The sequence below is a fragment of the Ascaphus truei genome, chromosome 13 (assembly GCF_040206685.1).
Source record: "Ascaphus truei isolate aAscTru1 chromosome 13, aAscTru1.hap1, whole genome shotgun sequence".
In the NCBI taxonomy this organism is placed as follows: domain Eukaryota; kingdom Metazoa; phylum Chordata; class Amphibia; order Anura; family Ascaphidae; genus Ascaphus; species Ascaphus truei.
In genome coordinates this window covers 41,673,287-41,692,786 of record NC_134495.1, presented here as the reverse complement: position 1 = coordinate 41,692,786, position 19,500 = coordinate 41,673,287, and the positions used below count along the sequence as shown (strand labels likewise).

The window sequence follows — 19,500 nt, the reverse complement described above, 5'->3', positions numbered from 1 at the left end:
CTTTGATGTCTTTTGCATTTGGATTTTGACTGGTAGCTCATTGCTATACATTTCTGCAATCAAGAACTTGGAATTATCTGAGTGGAAGTTCTTATATATACTGCCAAGTTCATCCGTTTGGGGTACAATACGCAATCAGGTTGTTTATATTTTTCTTTATGATGTTATATAAGTGCATTCTCTAGCAACAACATTTATAATTATATATATTTTTTTTAGATTATTTTTTGGTGATTTATATATATTTTTTTCATTACATTTTTCTAAAATATCTTTTTTGTGATATATATCACACTATGGAGGATGATGATAATCTAACCCATGAGACTGTACAAAGGACATATACATATGGATCTGTGAATAATAGTAAACGGGCCAAGAAGGCTTCACATGTCTTTGGGGAACAACAAGAGATTATCTGTGATGAACCTTCAGACTTGACGAATCACTTTGTTGGATTGGAAAAATTGTTAATACAAGACATAAGGCTTTGGTGGGACATTACCACGCTTGAAAATTACATTAATACCAATAGAATTCCTAGAGGACTTCGGGTCAAAAAGGTTCCCACACTTGGTTTTGTAAACAAACAGTTTGAACAAGATTGGATAAAGATTTAAGATCAGTGCTCTATCAAGCTCATGGAGGCAATTATCCAGCAAAAGATTCATGACAAGGTTGTTTTAAATACAGAAATTACAACTTTTCAGAATAAATTAAAACCTTTTGAAACAAGGGAACAATTTATTAAAAATGATGCAACCCTGTTAGAGAATATTGAAGCGATTGAGGAAGGGATCAGTGATAAGAAACAACAAAAATTTGAGAGAGATAAGGCTGATTATACCAGGGGTTATGTTTATTGCTGGCAAAAACCTTCTCAGAGAGATACATCGCAATCTAGAACACCTAGGAAATATTATGACAAAGGAGTGGATCATCGTACACCCAATAAGTCTATACTTAAAACAAGGCGAACAGAAACATCGAGTTTTGACTCCGATCAATCAGAGAATGAAACTAGATCCCATTCGGTCTCTTTTGATAGATCAGATGAATATGGGAGGGATCATGGTGATAACTATAGATCAGATTCTAGACCTTCCACCTCCACAGCTTTGCTTTTCTCCAGACCGCTTAAATCTGACTCAAAGGCTGTTTCTAACACAAGTTCAAAAACTTAAAAGAACACGAAGATCAAAGAGGAAACGGGGAAGTGCGGGGAAGAACAAAAAGGAAGAAATATACATAAATAAGTCTGTTGATAATGTGATTAATCTCTATGGGATCGCATTAACCATTGACCAATTATCCTTACTGAATCGGGGCTTGGGGTTTGCACCCACACAGAACTTTCAATTATTTTACACGGTTATCGACTTGCAGAAGTTCACCCGCAAGCGATCACTTAAAAAGTTTTTTTCATCTAGAAGAGTAACAACATCTTCTAATATACAAACTGAGGTTCCGGTGACTGACATTACATCATCTGATAACTTTGTGAAATTTGACTTTCAGGAACAGTGTCTCTTATCTGATATGGAGGATATTCTTGAACAACAGGGGGAACCACTTAATATATCTTCACAGCCTTTTTTTGGAAATCAAGATTCGGGTTTTAGGAAAAAATCGATTTTCTGTCCCAGCTCTCAGAGGGGTCCATATATCACGACCTTTGAGAAACTGGTGGAGCGAGATATTCGTTTGTTGGGCAAGGGTTTTTCATTTGCTAATGTTGTGTCTAATAATCTTACCATTTCAGAGGTTAAACAATTGGAGATCCTTAAAAAAGATGATAGATTTGTCTTTAAAAATGCAGACAAAGGAGGGGCCCTGGTGGTCTTATCAGCTTATCAGTATAAAAATGAGGCATATAGACAATTGAATGACACAGCCCTTTATCAATGTCTTAAGACCGATCCTACTAAGGACTATATGGGTCAATATATGGAGCTTTTGGACATGGGTAGAATACTTGAAGTTATCAATCACAAGGAATTTGAGTTTTTGACCTGTCCACATCCCGTGGTACCCATCTTTCACCATCTCCCGAAGATCCATAAACCGCTGGCCGACCCTCCTAGTCAACCCATAGTGGCGAGTTTTGGATCTTTGGGAGATGGTCTATCGCGGTATGTGGACAGGTTTTTACAACCATTAGTATATCAACTGCCTTCTTTTATTAAAGACACGTCAGATCTTATTATGTCAGTACAGGATTTAAAATGGAAGCGGGAATACAGGTGGGTCACATTGGATGTGACCTCCCTGTATTCTATTATCTCACATGAACATGGTATTAATGCAATACAAAACTTTCTTAATTTAGCAGATCTTTCTATCACTTTATGCACTTTTCTATTGGAATCTGTCACATTTTTATTAACTCACAATTATTTTATGTTTGATTCACGTTATTATTTACAAAAATTAGGCACTGCTATGGGTTCTTCTTTTGCTCCGTCGTACGCTAATCTTTTTATGGGTTTATGGGAATCACTGCACATTTATCACGATTCTAATTTATATCGTAATCACATAGTTTTTTATAGACGCTTCATTGATGATCTTATTTTGGTGTGGGATGGGGATTCTGAATCACTTGTCACTTTTATTAACACTCTTAACACTAATGATCTTAATTTAAATTTTACATATATACACAATATGCACCACATAAATTATTTGGATATTACACTGTTTATTGATAACGACAAGAATATACAAACTGACATTTATAGAAAGGCTCAGTCCAAGAATGCTCTTCTTTGTGCAACCAGCTGTCACCCTCCCTCTCTGATTAAAAGTATACCCAAGCCCCAATTTATTAGGCTAAAATGAATATGCTCTGATAATGAGACATTTATATCCCAATCCCTTGTTATGGCGGATAAATTTCGAGCAAGAGGTTATAAGGATAAGGATATTATCACAGCATTTGAACATGCAGATTCCTTGGTTACAAAGGATATCACTAAATATAAACCTTCCAAAAGGAAGACTCAATATAAATACGAAGACAACTTTTTATGTCTATCATTTAGTACTACCTTTAGTAGACAATCTCAATCTACTAGAGAGATCTTTCTCAAACATTGGAAGATACTAACTTTAGACAAGGATATTGCATCTATCATACAAGGAGGACCTAGGTTTATTTATAAGAAAGCCAAAACCTTAGGTTCTCACCTCTCACCTAGTTTATTTAATTAGGTTCCTCATAGATCCCAGCTACGAAATATTCCTAAAGGTTTTTTCCCTTGCGGGAGATGCTCTGTTTGTAAATACGCTAAATCTATTAAGAAAATTTCAAGTGGTGATGTCAACCCCCGTGTTGAAAGTTTCATTAACTATCATACTAGCCATGTAATTTATCATCTGCAATGTGGTTGTAAAATGTCTTATATTGGTCGCACTATAAGACCATTGAGACTCAGAATTCAAGAACATATTACACTTATTGTTAAAAAAGACTTGTCACATCCGGTTTCACGTCACTTTTCATCTTGTCCCCATGGTGATATCGCTAAGTTTACCTTTTCTGGGTTAGAACATGTGGATGCACATCCCAGAGGTGGGGATAGATTGCTTAAACTTAATATGAGAGAAATGTTTTGGATTTATGCTATGAATACTCTACGGTATGTCCTACAGGTATTAATGTGGAGTGGGACCTTAAACACTTTTTAGTTTAAAAATACTTTTATGTCACTTTACCTTTTTTCCTTTTGTGTTTATGCTGATATGTATAATATAATTGTTTAGTACCATTTAGATTATTACATTGAAGGTTCATATATGCTCACTATTTTTACTTCATTTATACATTTTTTTATTACATAGTTACATAGTAGATGAGGTTGAAAAAAGACTTCCGTCCATCAAGTTCAACCTATGCTAAATTTAGACAACAGATACTTTATCTTATATCTATAATTACTTATTGATCCAGAGGAAGGCAAACAAAAAACCCCAATAAGGGGAAAAATTAATTCCTTCCTGACTCCAAGAATTGGCAATCGGATTAATCCCTGGATCAACATCCTTCCCATGTATACGTATTTGATATATCCCTGAATACCTTTCCCATCTAAAAAGATGTCCAACCTTTTTTTGAACAAATCTATTGTATCTGCCATCACAGTCTCCATGGGTAATGAATTCCACATTTTAACTGCCCTTACGGTAACGAACCCTTTCCTTTGTTGCTGGTGAAATTTCCTTTCCTTCAACCTTAAGGGATGGCCCCGAGTCCTTTGTACTGCCCGTGGGATGAATAGTTCTTTTGAAAGCTCCTTGTATTGTCCCTGAATATATTTGTATATAGTTATCATATACCCTCTTAGACGCCTCTTTTCTAATGTAAATAAATCTAATTTAGCTAGCCTCTCCTCATTAGTTAGAATGTCCATTCACTTTATTAATTTGGTGGCTCTTCTCTGCACTCTCTCTAGTTCCATAATGTCTTTTCTTAGGATTGGTGCCCAAAATTGTACTCCATATTCAAGGTGTGGTCTTACTAATGCTTTGTAAAGGGGCATAATTATGTTTACATCCCTTCCATCCATTGCCCGTTTGATGCAAGATAAGATCTTGTTTGCCTTTGCAGCTACTGCATGACATTGGGCACTATTGCTAAGCCTGCAATCTACAAGCACTCCTAAATCCTTCTCCATCAAGGATTCCCCCAATATATCTCCATTTAATTTGTAAGTCGCCTATTTATTCTTGTATCCCAAATGCATAACCTTACATTATTGATTATATATGGTGATTTTTTTACAATATGGTTTTCATTTATATACAGGCATACCCCGGTTTAAGTACACTCACTTTAAGTACACTCGCGAGTAAGTACATCTCGCTCAATAGGCAAAGGGCAGCTCACGCATGCGCCAGTCAGCACGTCTTGAACAGCAATACCGGCTCCCTACCTGTACCGAAGCTGTGCGCAAGCGGGGAGACTATAGAGCCTGTTACAAATGCCTTATTTACATCAGTTATGCACGTATATGACGATTGACGTACATGCATCGATAAGTGGGAAAAAGGTAGTGCTTCACTTTAAGTACATTTTCGCTTTACATACATGCTGCGGTCCCATTGCGTACGTTAATGTGGGGTATGCCTGTAGCTATTTTTGGTGATTTCACTTTATATATTATGGGTTTTTATTATGCATTATTTCCTCCAATTATTATCTTTTCATCATTTTTTTCTTTTATTTAGTTACAGATTTTTTATACTTTATAATCATTCTTTGTTATTATTTTGGATACATATTTATGTTGCCCTTTTGCTATGTTGATACTGATTCTCTACATAACATGCTGATCATTTACAAGCTAGGTCGACATTGTTATGTTTGTTTTTATCCATCTTTATGTTTTGTTTGTCGGTTTTTAAAATGTGTTTTCAACTGCTTTGGATATAGTTCACAGTGAGCCTTTAGATGTGATTACCTATATGGGGTTAATACCCGGATGTGCTTCCAAGGAAGCGATTAGTGAATTATTCATCAGGTGTGTTTGTTTTTTCATACCAATTGAGTACATCCAATCATTATTTCAGGCTCACTATATAGGCTTCACTGTGGGCTAGACCAGTTACTCTTTGACAAAGTCCCATTGGTGGACGAAATGCGTCAGAGTTTTTCTCTGTAGCAGAAGGATTCATGTGTATGCACTTAATAAACAACCTTTTATTTTGATTGCGCTTGGATACCAGTTTTTGTACCCCTACGGTAGCTGTGAACCGCCTGAAACTTTCTTTCTACTTATCATTATCACCGGCTGGAGCACGCTTCTCAGCGCACCTGATCAGCATCACCGTCTTCATTATTCTGAGGATTGAACTCGGCGAGTCAAGACTGTGAGTACTCCTGTCTTTCTGAAGGTCTGTGACTGTGTATGAGACGCCGGGTTTGTGAGGGCAGTGGCGGAGAATAGTTGCGGTGAGCCGCATTAGAGTTCCATGCAGGGAACACGGCTTTACTGCTTGCTCTCTTTCTCCTTACCACACTATAGCCCCTTCCCGTTGGTCAGTCTTGAGTACACAGCTTCACTCACTCACTTCTCTACATTCTATGCTATTATTGGGACACTGATCACAAGCGCTTTTAAGGATTTATTTATACATTCATCATTGGATACATTGTGGATATCACATGTGCATGATTTGGAGCATCGGTTTCTCTGAGTTTACTCTTTGATGTCAGCTACACGAAAAAGTTTACAATTCCTAAAAGAGGGTATTTTATTTTTATAAGCAGTCATTGAGATTTTTTGCTGTATCTTTGCCATTAAGTATGTAAAGTGTCAGAAAATTGTTGTATATTTCCTTATTTCATTAAACCTCCCTTTCCTTGCGTGCTATCAGAAACATGACATGTTCATAATTAGAAAAAGTGCTTGTCTTTTTAGTAGGCAATGCTTCCAAATTCTCAATGATGAACCCTGCATCACAAACAGCCTCTCTTATAAAATCCTCATCATATGCCAGACAGAAGAACTTGTGCTCACCAACTGTATAGCATGATTCATTATATGTCCCTATCAGTAACATGTGTCCCCCAAGCTTTAGCATCGATGCTAGTTTTTTCAGGTTGCTACTGAAAGCCTGGTGGTCCTTGCTAACAACTTGTAAGACATACATGCAGAGCAGACAGTCCATCTGTGGCAGGACTACAGGCTCTAATGGGTTATCTTTGCTGAAATCACATTTGACAACGCGTTTCACTGCTCTTCTTGCTTTATCTTCCTTTCCTGGCCACTCCTCACTGAAATTATATAAGCAAAAGGGGTTATGTGGCAGTTTTGGAGATGGCCGTGGCACATGCAGAAAATAATGTACACGGTCACTCAAAAGACTAAGACAATAAAAAAGTAAAAATGATCAGAATACTGCTTTGTAAATATGTCCTTTCCTGTATCAGTGGAGTAGAGAATGGATGTCACAAATTCTCAGGTTTGACCAATTAATGACATCTTTTACACCTTCCACACTTAAAACTGAGTTCTTTCACTATGACGAAAAATAGCAATTTAAAGGTACCCGTAATAAAAGTTGAAACAGTGAAATATGTCAGGCTTAACATAATCACCAAGGAAGAAATATTTCAGAAATTGAGTTTTATTGTCCTCTTGCCGACGTACGTTTCGCTGGAATGCTTTGTCGAGCTCGAGCCTCGACAAAGCATTCCAGCGAAACGTACGTCGGCAAGAGACGTACTGACGTCACAGGTGACGCCTCTCGAGACTCTCCGGTCCATCACTTCCGCATACCGCTGCAAACTTGAGTATTCCTTCCCGTGTGAAGGAATCGTTCGGTGCACAGACTTTCAGAGTCTGTGTCTCTAGGGGAGGGGAACTTAGCGATAGACTCGCTACAAGGGTAAATGATACACTGTGCTGGCACTAGATACAAAGTGTAAGACGTAGCAGTTAGGGACACTGCTGCAGACATAACCAGTCTGCTACACTGTCCAGCTACGCAGTGTTTATGACCTGCCTGCCATTTATGCCTTCACTATCTGATCTATAGAGTGTACATACTGGCTCACATTTGTTGTTATGATTATGACTTTATAGCACTAGATAGGGCTCCGGGCACAAGACGTTGTCATTAGACACCTTGGTAGACACTTATTGACTGCCAATCTGTCTGACTCGCAGCACTGGATTTAGAATATCTATTCAGCTCCAGGTTTATTTCCATCAGTTAACATGTGTGCAAAATTAGTTCATGTACTCTGTCTGACTCTTTGAGTCACTAGAATTGTTGTGGGTGTTTATGTAGACTTTACCTATGGTCTGCCAACGAAGTGTGTAGATATTATCACAGCATCACCACTTATCCCACTTACCTTTGGGACTACCATTGTGAACTTACCTTAGATAGTGAAGCCATTTAGGGAGCACCTATTATACTAATAGGACATATTATTCCCACTCCCCTCCCATATTTTAATTTCACCATTTGTTTAGGATCACCTCACATAGAGGGTTACCCATATAACTTTATTTTATTTGAGGATTTCTCCAATTAAAATTGTTTTTAAGTTACCCATCATTACATGTTACGATTGTTTCTACCAGGTTCATTAGTTACCAGTATCACCAGCCGCTCTCATCATAGGGGTCCTTTTCTCCCCAGTTGTTGTTCAGTTATTTCCCCTGATTGTAGCACCTGTGTCTAGGCAGTAGCGAGGGTTCCCCCTTCCCTTCCCACCTACCCTGGTTTAATTATATACACATATATACACACATACACACATACATACATATACACAAAAACATGACGTCCGCAGCACACTCAATAGAAAAAGGATTATTTAATCTCAATAAATTATCAGGCAATCACCAAAACTCCAGACCGACATACGTTTCAGACCATAAGATCTTTTCTCAAGCTCTGTGAGTCACAGGGGAGGCGGTGGGACTATTTCTGTGTGTTGCCAATCAGGGTTTTAGACATGGTGCCTGCTTCCCTTGTACTGTGCACCCCAAATTTATTCAGTGTCTCTACCTGCTTGAGAGTTGCTGATCTAAACACAACAATTGTGCATGACTATTCCAATCTGTATTCCCTCCCTTAGGGGGGTGGATGGGAGACTATACACCTTACTCCACCAGGGAGCAAGGGAAGAGCAAGAACTGCTTCAATGGCCCTTGGCCTGGAGTGGAGGTCCAGGGTACATCCTGATGTTGAAGCCCCAAGAACTGTCTGTGACCGTGTATGCTGATCATCTGCAGTGTAACCAAATAAAGTGATCCTGTTCAAATATATCTTCCTGCTTGAGACTACAATCTATCAGGGGGGTGGAAGTGAGTTTCTCCTGCAGTGATTGTCTCCACATCCCTGGAGCCTGCATGAGATGGAGGCGCTGTCACCGTGAGAAAAAATCAGTTCCTACCCCAGAAGCCTGTTCTGTACTCCCCTACAACAACGTGGGAAGCTCAGATCTACTGTGAGCCAGCAGGTATGCACCGCACCACACCGTGTAGCAGTGAAATCTCCCAGAGGGGGGAAACACACATATATATATATATATATATATATATATATATATATATATATATATATATATATATATATATATATATATATATATAAGACATTGCTTGTCAATCATTTGTTTCCATTTCTAAGATTCTGATCAATTAATTATGTTTAAGTCAGGGGTTTTAAATGTCAATTCCATAACAACCGTGTAGTTTGAAGAATTGACTTTCCTGTCTTTCATATTAAAGACACACAATATTGAGCACTGGGGTTCTTTTAGTTGATTTTCCTGCTTCCTCAAAGTAAGGTTTTATTCTTCTCACGTGGAAGATGGTTATTTTTTTCTGAAACATACTTTACCTCTTTCCTTCCAGCTCACAAACAACTTTTGCAGCGTGAGACCAGTCAGCAGCTCCGGGCTCCGAGCTCTTCCACTTTTCAAATTCCTTTATATTTGTGTCGGTAAATTCTATCACATTGATCTCTTTGAAGAAATCACAGGCGGTTAAGAGATGGAAAGCTGCTGGTCCAATGGTAACATCGAGCAGGGTTTCCCCTTTCACACGACCTGCACCCAACGGGGAGAAAATAGGAAAATTCACCTTTTTAACAACATTGTTTTTTACATGAGCCAAGTATTGAACATAATATAAGTGCTTATTCTTGCTTCAGTTCCATAAAAATCTAGATAATATTTGAAGTATAACTATAAATGAACGTACCTGAAGAGAACATTTTAAACAGTTGTGTTATGGGATACACAACTACCTCCTCAAACATATCATTATCTTCACCACCGAAAAATGTATCTGTAAACACTCTGGGATCAAACTCTTCATCATGGTAGTGCTTGTGGAGGCTGGAATCCATTGAGAGTCTCCTTGGTCTAACGATCCTGTTACTTCTATACGGCACTTGTAGAAGACTTAAGTTGCAGCTTGAGAAAGTAGAATAGTAGACATGCGGTTGGCATCACAGTATTTCAACAATTTTCAGAGCATCTGATAAGCCATGTGCACAAACATTCACATGGGACAGTGCTGATCTGTGTTGACTAAAGTTGCAGCCTGGAAAATGATTTGCCATTAGGCTTATTGAAAATTATCCATCTGACCTAACACCTGACACCAAGTTTGTGCAATTATTGTGTTCTATGTATCATCAACTGTGTCTGGTTTAATTCTTTTGAATTTTGACCAAATAATGGAAAAAAAATCAAAATGAGTAGCACATGCTAAAATATCACGATAAAGCAAGAACATTTCCAAAAATAAGTATAAAGTCATAAACTAAAAAGATGTAACTGAAAAATTTAACCAGTTAATAAATATATAGTGAGAAACACTACAGATGGGCACTTGGCCAGATGTTCTCGTTTAGGTTCTGGTTCTAAGATTTTGGTTTTGTATTTGCTCTGGACTTCCATATCTGCTTGCCGGGCAAGAAGGATCTCTTTTTGCTGTGGATGGCGGCATCTGTCGGCTCTGCAGTTTCGACACCCAATAGCGGATTTCCCGTTAGGCCCAGTGCGGCAAAATTTGGGGGCGGCACAAATGTCCGCTGCCTTATACTTTTGCCGTGCTCTCGGGCCTATCGGACCTAATGGAAAGTCATTTTATCTGTTGCGGCTGCCTCCTTACGTGCCGCCCTCCTCCTCTTTCTGAACTGCAGAATCAAATGACGCTGCGGACGTTACCAACGTGACATCACAGAGTCTCGTTGCCATGGCAAAGCGACGTAGCAGCATCAACTGACATCATGATGTTCCATTACCATGGCAACGTGACGCCATGCGACGTCACATTTGTGACGTCCGCAGCGTAATTTGATGCTGCGGTTCAGAAGGAGGAGGGGGCAGCAGGAAAGGAGGCGACCGCAACAGCTGGGCCTAGGGGCGGCAGATTTTGAAATTTCAGTTTATTTTCTACAAATCTGCCTCAAGAAATTATCTGAGTGGCCCTGAGAACTTACACTCTTTTTAAACATGAATTAGTCATTAAAGATATCGGTTTTACATAACTTTTGTTATTTTTTTTATTTTTAAAAACCTTCCTTACTGCATTCGTGGCTACCTTACCTTTACTCAACCTGCAGAAGCACGCATCTTGGAAGGCACTATGGGCATGGTCACGTGAGTTTGTACTTTGATATGGTACTTTGAGGTATTTAATTGGTGTTTACAGTCGTTTGTCAGATCTAGTCCACATTGGCAGTGAGGGGGTGGGGCTCATATATCTCCATTCACCCACACTCACCAGGACATTTATCCAGGTCTCAGACATATACGCTCACTCATATATACCTCATTTACTCACTTATATACCTTAACCCAGCCTACTACCGTTCTTCAATCAAGAAACCAATTCATTATTACATGTCTAACATCTAAGGTCTTTAGAGCACTATTACTGAACTATGTTCTCCTAACTAATTACTATTATTTTTGAAGTATTTAAACTTTGTACTTATTACCATATATGTTTTATCAATTTGATGTAGCATTGGGCACCCTTGTGTTTTGTTGTACATATTTATACGTATACATATATATATACACGTGCTATTTCTGTTTATTTTCTACAAATCTGCCTAAAGAAATTACCTGAGTGGCCCTGAGAACTTACACTCTTTTTAAACATGAATTAGTCATTAAAGATATCAGTTGTACATAACTTTTGTTCTTTTTTTTTATTTTTAAAAACCTTCCTTACTTTCTTCTCTACGTTCTAACACAGACCCACCCCCTACTGTATCTGTTACAAAACCCTGTGGCAGAAAAAAAGATTTAACCCCTTTGATGACTGAAGCTGCCAATGCAATGCAAAGAAATCCCTTCTGAGGTAAACATACAGCAAAGAGGTAACCATACACCATAAGCACACTGCAAATAAAGCCAATAAAGAATACAATCCACATGGGCAAATATTTAGAGGGTAATTTAATATACTGAAAAGGGACTGATTTTAAGTGAATTTGTTTTTTCACAGTATATTGAAAAATTCTGTAATGAACATGGTGGAGAATATTAAGTATTTTAATCAATCTGGTGCTTCAGGGGTTTATGTGGTTACCGTTTGTCTTAAAAATACAAGATAGTGGGGTTATGCCAGGTCAAGATCATTTCTGTGTCTGTGCAGATCCACAAAAAAGGGCTTAATTGGGGGGATTATCACTGACAAGAACTACAATTGTTGCATGGGACTGATAGAATCTAGCAATAAGGGCATTTGTTTTGCCAGAGATGGAATTAAATTATGCCTTCCTGACATGTGTATAAACAGGACTCTTTTGAAGGTACTTTCAAAGCATTCCTAAAAGGGGTATGATATCCCAGTTTGGGGTAATTGTCACGGGAGACCAGGCAAAATACACCCTTTTACAAGGATCATTTCATTGAGCAAAACGAGTGATGAAATAAATTGTAATTTATTCACTTAAATAGGCAAACACACAATATTACACAAAATACAGAAGAAAGACATACTTACTTTGGGACTAGGATACAAAACTAATCTTTCCTAGATTGTAGGGACTTCAGTTCCCGAGGTTTACACCCTATACTGTAGGCTTGTAACCGCAAAGCTTCTAGGCAGGCTGTGTGGAAGCAGGGAATCTTGAGAACTTTGATATCTGGGACCACACATTGAATCTGACTAATTTGAGCTGTGTCAGGATTTATAATACCTCTAGGGTTCACTCCCAGAAAACCTGCAGCCGACTCAAAACGCCTGAACGATCTCCATAGCAACCAGGCTGAGCCACTCACATGCTTGCCAGTACTGTGTAGTCTGGCACTGGGAGCTTCAGCATAGCTACTGGGCATGTGCAACAAACGCCAGCTTTACCCACTTGTCATGGGAAGCGTGACAACTTGCCAGGATGGCTTATTGAAGTTTCCTGCCTTTCCCCCTCTTTGCAAACAAATGGTTTAACACTTCCATATCCTGGATTGCCTTTGACGCTTAGATGGCGGATAAGCCACTCTGTCTCCCATGCAAATGGATTTTTATCCATACTGTATGACCCCATCTGAACATTACTTTAATAAAAATATAAACCTTGGGGACTTTCATATTTACAACACAGTTCATTCACAGGTTACAGCATATATACGTATTAATGTAAACCTTTAATAAAATATACTTTTCCCTGTGTCTGATGTTTTGTGTAAAACTGTATAAGTTTCTCTCTTTGGTGGAAGGGATAGAATAAGATGAATATACTCCCACATCCTATTAACCATAGACCTGGTCACACTATAGAAACTAACTTTAATGTTTTACACACAATACAAGCCCTTATGGCTTTATAACTTAGCTGGGCATCTACTTGGGCAACCCCCCTTATACTAGAGACCCTGTGTAGGTTGCAGAGATACATTAACCCCGCATGTCCCATTTACCTGGCCCCTCTGTGCTGAGAAGGAACCCTGGTGATGAGCCACAATAACGTTCCCAGGTTTAGAGTTTGACCAGAGCAATGTGCTTTAACATACCCGAGAATCTCACTTGATCCCCGGGTAGGTTTTTGGGGTATCCTATAACTCTGGACCCCTGATATATAGCCACATTCTGTAAAGACTTTCTCCGTCAAACCCACCCTGAAACTTACCGCCTAGAAATCTTCTGGTCCTAGCACCTTGGGAAAGGAACAAGCACAAAAATGTTTTATTGTCGCATAATGTGCACACAGTCACAGCAATGCATATACGACAGTCAGGTCCAAGAGCTGACACTCTAGGACCTCAAAAAACAGATCAGGGGTAACCAAGTTGGCTTTACCTTTATTAGTGAGCCTGGTTAACCCCTTCACCGTCACAGTAATATATCATCATCTTAAGAGTTTTATTAAATCTCTCTACCAGTCCATCCATTTGCGATGGTAAAAAGAGGTTCTTAGGGACTTTATTTTTAGCTCTACACATAATTCTCGCATAAGTTTAGATGTAAACGGGGTGCCCTGATCTGTCAAAATTTCCTTTGGTATCCCGGGTCGGGAGAATACTTGGAACAATTTCTTAGCTATGGCTATTGTTAGGACCAGTAGGTCAGGCCAGAATCTACACTTGTGTTAAGCTTCCATTTTGTCTGATCGTAACTAGTTAAGATTCTGTAGTCAGCCTTTTGCTGAAATATAATTCCTAAATGCACTCAGTTTCTGCCAAATTGCATTTCCTTTCTTCCTGCTCAGGATATTGCTAAGATACTTTTTGTATGGACAGTCTCCTGCTGTTTTAGTTAGAATACAATAAACTGGTTCTAAGCAAGAAGCAAAATAGTGTAATATAGTTGCTAAATACTCAAGGTCTCTTTTGATAACAGACAATGAATAAGCTATGTATTCAGACATTGCTTGTATTGGGAGAGACACGTCCCAAAAATCATGCCACTAATATGTCCTGCCCCTAAATCACGCCTCTAATCAAAGCTACGCCCAAGACACACCTATAATACGCCTAGGATACGCCTAGGATACGCCTATGTTACGCCTATGTTACGCCTCTAACCAATATCTTCTTTTTCCTCTATAAAAGTCATTACCCTATGAGTAATAAATTGAGACAAAGGATTTGAAACCTGGCTTGCGTTACATTTCATTTCTTTCGTCTACCAGGCCTGTAAGTTCACCAAAGATCGAAGATAACAGTGGCAGGGCGTGAAAGCTTCCCAGGGAAGTCAGCTGCAAAATGGTGCAGATGGTGTATCCAGTCACAAGGCCTTCAGCTCCTTTGGCAGAGGATAGGTTCCTTTTGGTTCTGAAGCCTAGGGGAGGAAATTAGGTTTTCCTTCAGTTTTGGCATCCAGAAGTGGGGAAATTCACAAAGGTGGTGAGTATATATGTAATTTTTTATATATGATGCTTCACCCCCTCTGGGAATTTAAAAGAACTAAATTGTGACTGAAGAATTGGGTTAGAGTCCCTTTTAAACAGAATTTTTGGTTAGAGTCCAGAAAAATTTGTGCACGACTGAACTGTTATCTCTGATCAAGCTGAACGACCATTGTATATTGTGTAAGTATAAATATTGCAATTATTTGTCATAATTAAGCTGTTTATCTATAAGCTACTAATGGTTTATGCTGGTCTCAGAAATCAATCAGGAAGAAAAGCTCAGAATAATGGTGTCTGTTTTAATTGTGGTGCTTTTGGTCATTGGCAGAGAGTGTGCCACTATCAGTCAGAAGCAGGGGGGGCACAGAGTGCAAGTCTCTGTAAAAAAAAAAAAAAATACTGCTACCTTATGTAAAAGAATTTGCTTGTAACCCTGATGAATTTTTTCCTGAATGACTTCTTGTGTGAAAGATACTGTGGGTCATGCTGATTATCATTATCATATGAATATTAGTTGCTTATGATGAAATCTAAATTTTAAAAGGTTTTAAAAAAGGTGTACACCGAATATAGGAGAGAAATACCTCACAACAGAATGGGAGTATAATTAGCTCTGTCCCTGGTTATAGTTTGAAAGGTTTATTCGTCCTGGCCAGGCAGATACTTTTTAAACCGGACACATTTCTTTTTGTTTGTGGTATTTTTATCTTAATAAAAGGAGGGGCACAGCCTCTCCCTTACAGTTTAAAGAATGCGAAGCATTCACATTAAAATTAACTAGCTCTGTGCTTAAGCAGTTTATTTATGAGAACAAGGTAATGTAGAACTGTCTTCTTATCCGTAAAGCAGTAAGATAACACATTTCAATTTTATTTTTACAGGATTAAGATATGTTTGGGGATGTTTTTGTTTAAAAATGCTGGTAAGAGTTCACACTGTTTGAATTAATATTTTGTATTATATATGTATATAACGCTATTAATGTACATAGCGCTTCAAAAGGAGGGTGTCCGTGGTGGCGGATGCTGCGGGGAGGTTGAGTGGTGTGAGCGGAGTGTGGTGATATCTGTCTTTAGCAGCATGGAGGTCATTAGTTATTTTAGCGAGAATTGTCTCCGTTAAATAAGCAGTGTAGAAGCCATACAAGACAGGTAGGGTAGGGTAGGGTAGCCATACAAGACAGTTGCTGTTTTTTTTTAGTCATGGTATAACTGTTGCATGTTTGAAGATATTTTGTTTAGTTTAAGAGAGGGCAGAGTTAAAACGGGATAGCATAAAATTGTGTTGATGGAAGGTTGCAGGAATATGAGATTTCTTTCAGAAGGCATTCAGGGGAATGAGTGCTCTTGTTGGCATAGATTTGGTGTTTATAAGTAATTTGAAATATTCCCGTTATTTAATTTTTGAAAGACCATACAAAATGCCGTTAATACAGTATGAATTAGACAGCGAAACCTGTTTTTGATTTTTTGCTATGCTCCATAGAGTTCATATTAACTCATAACTATTTTTTGTTTGAATCAGAATTTTATTTGCAGATACTTGGTACCGCAATGGGTACCAAGTTCGCTCCATCGTTTGCTAACTTATATATGGGGTGGTGGGAGAAACTCACCTTAACTGAGATATCTCCTCCACAGCTAATACTGTGGAGGAGATATATAGATCATATCCTCATCATTTGGGACGGTACAGAAGCCTCTCTCCTAGAGTTTATTGCACAGTTAAATACAAATACGTGTAACCTCTCCTTCAGTGGGGAAAATAGTGAAACATTAGTACACTATTTGGATCTTGAAATTACTATTGATTCAGAGCGAATTTGTACCAAAACCTATTTCAAGGATACCAATGTGAATTCCTACATTCATCCATCTAGTTGCCATTTCAAACCCTGGATTGTAAATATCCCTTTCAATCAATTTGCACGTCTTAAGAGAAATTGCACTAATGATGAGCAATTTCAAGAACAGGTACTCTTTCTGAAGGATAGATTTATTCAGAAAGGTTATGATAGACACCTGCTTGACAGTGCTATTGATAAAGTCAATCTTATTAAAAGAACAAACTTATTGAAAAAGAAGAAAAAGAGGGATAAAAGATTTGACTTTAGAAAGGGGACCGTTAATCAAAATTCTGTGAGCAGGACTGACCTTGCAACAATAACAGAGGGAGCTAGTCACAATGACCCAACACATAGCAATAAATTTCCGGTGTTCATTACACAATTTAATGACAAACACAAAGCTATACAATCTGCCATTGTTAATCACTGGAAGATTTTAACTCTAGATCCTGTGTTGAGTGTCGGTATGTCATCGAACCCAAAGATTGTGTACAAAAAAGCTCCAAATCTAAAAGGACTAATAGCCCCTAGCCAGTTAAAGTCTGCTCCTTGCTCTATGGGCACACTAAGATCCTATTTGGATTTGAAGGGCAACTATAAATGTGGTAAATATAAAATATGTACTAACATAATGAACAGGAAAGAGGCAGTCTCTTTTACCACAAAGCAACGTTTTAAAATTAACCATTTTATTAATTGCTCTACAACGTATGTGGTATACATCTTACAGTGCCAATGTGGGTTACAGTACATCGGCAAAACAAAACGATGTATGAAGGTGAGGGTAATGGAACATATGAGGAACATCAAAAATGTGCAAAAACTAATTGACAAACATATGCCTCTAACCCACCTTTTGGGCTCCTGTTTTTAGCCTTCAGAGTGTCTTTTAAAGTTGGTCGTGTGCTCAGCACTTTGCAAAGAGTTCAGAATTATTTGTCTATTTTAAAAGGAAACCTTTTGCTCAGGATTTCAGGATTTTTCTTATATTTACAGGATTTCTAGTGTAAATGCCACAGTTGTTAAAAGACCTACTGCACGCTTTTTCTTTTAACACAAGCAGTAAATATTTTTATAGTCACTACACATACAAATCTATTTACCAGTTTAATTTTGCTATATATCAAGCAACCTGTTTTCATAACTATTTTTGTATTTTTGTTCACATATATAGATAACTAGCTGAGAGACCCGGCGTTGCCCGGGATGTAAATGCGTAATAGGGGGAGAAGGGGGGAGGTGGTGGGAAGGGGGGAGGTGGTGGGAAGGGGGAGGAGGGGGGAGGTGGTGGGAATGGGGAGGAGGGGGAAGGTGGTGGGAAGGGGGAGATGGGGGGATGTGGTGGGGAGGAGGGGTGAGGTGGTGGGAAGGGGGAGGAGGGGTGAGGTGGTGGGAAGGGGGGGAGTTGGTGGGAAGGGGGGGAGTTGGTGGGAAGGGGGAGGAGGTGGGAAGGGGGGGAAGGGGGAGGAGGTGGGAAGGGGGGGGGAAGGGGGAGGTGGTGGGAAGGGGGGGAAGGGGGAGGTGGTGGGAAGGGGGGGAAGAGGGAGGTGGTGGGAAGGGGGGGAGGTGGTGGGAAGGGGGGGAGGTGGTGGGAAGGGGGAGGAGGTGGGAAGGGGGAGGAGGTGGGTTTTGGGGAGGCGGTGGGAAGGGGAGGCGGTGGGAAGGGGGAGGGGAGGCGGTGGGAAGGGGAGGCGGTGGGAAGGGGGAGGGGAGGCGGTGGGAAGGGGGAGGGGAGGCGGTGGGAAGGGGGGGGAGGCGGTGGGAAGGGGGAGGGGAGGCGGTGGGAAGGGGGAGGGGAGGCGGTGGGAAGGGGGGGAGGCGGTGGGAAGGGGGGGGAGGCGGTGGGAAGGGGGGGGAGGCGGTGGGAAGGGGGTGGGAAGGGGGGGGGGAGGCGGTGGGAAGGGGGTAGGAAGGGGGGGAGGCGGTGGGAAGGGGGGGGAGGCGGTGGGAAGGGGGTGGGGAGGCGGTGGGAAGGGGGGGGGGAGGCGGTGGGAAGGGGGTAGGAAGGGGGGGGAGGCGGTGGGAAGGGGGAGGGGAGGCGGTGGGAAGGGGGAGGGGAGGCGGTGGGAAGGGGGAGGCGGTGGTAAGGGGGGGGAGGCAGTGGGGAGGGGAGGCGGTGGGAAGGGGAGGCGGTGGGAAGGGGGGGGAGGCGGTGGGAAGGGGGAGGGGAGGCGGTGGGAAGGGGGAGGGGAGGCGGTGGGAAGGGGGGGGGAGGCGGTGGGAAGGGGGGGAGGCAGTGGGAAGGGGGGGGAGGTGGTGGGAAGGAGGGGGGAGGCGGTGGGAAGGGGGTGGGAAGGGGGGGGAAGGGGGTGGGAAGGGGGTGGGAAGGGGGGGGGAGGCGGTGGGAAGGGGGTAGGAAGGGGGGGAGGCGTGGGAAGGGGGGGAGGCGGTGGGAAGGGGGGGAGGCGGTGGGAAGGGGGGGGGAGGCGGTGGGAAGGGGGGGGAGGCGGTGGGAAGGAGGGGGGAGGCGGTGGGAAGGGGGTGGGAAGGGGGGGGGAGGCGGTGGGAAGGGGGTAGGAAGAGGGGAGGCGGTGGGAAGGGGGTGGGGAGGCAGTGGGAAGGGAGGCGGTGGGAAGGGGCGGTGGGAAGGGGGGGGCGGTGGGAAGGGGGGGGGGCAGCGGTGGGAAGGGGGGGGCAGCGGTGGGAAGGGGGAGGGGAGGCGGTGGGAAGGGGGGAGGGGAGGCGGTGGGAAGGGGGAGGGGAGGCGGTGGGAAGGGGGAGGGGAGGCGGTGGGAAGGGGGAGGGGAGGCGGTGGGAAGGGGGGCAGTGGACAGGAAGGGGGGGCAGTGGACAGGAGGGGGGGGCAGTGGACAGGAGGG

General features: G+C 41.3%; 1 protein-coding gene across 1 annotated transcript; it reads right to left on the bottom strand.

Annotated features, from left to right (window-relative positions):
- Positions 1–6,113: 6,113 nt before the first annotated feature.
- LOC142465267 (indolethylamine N-methyltransferase-like) lies at positions 6,114–12,665 on the bottom strand. The gene is made up of 4 exons (XM_075569281.1): positions 12,492–12,665; positions 9,726–9,940; positions 9,364–9,571; positions 6,114–6,778 (listed from the first exon to the last, which is right to left on the bottom strand). The coding sequence occupies exons 2-4, from the start codon at positions 9,871–9,873 to the stop codon at positions 6,349–6,351; spliced, it is 786 nt and encodes a 261-aa protein (XP_075425396.1). The 5' UTR covers positions 9,874–9,940; positions 12,492–12,665; the 3' UTR covers positions 6,114–6,348.
- Positions 12,666–19,500: the final 6,835 nt, after the last annotated feature.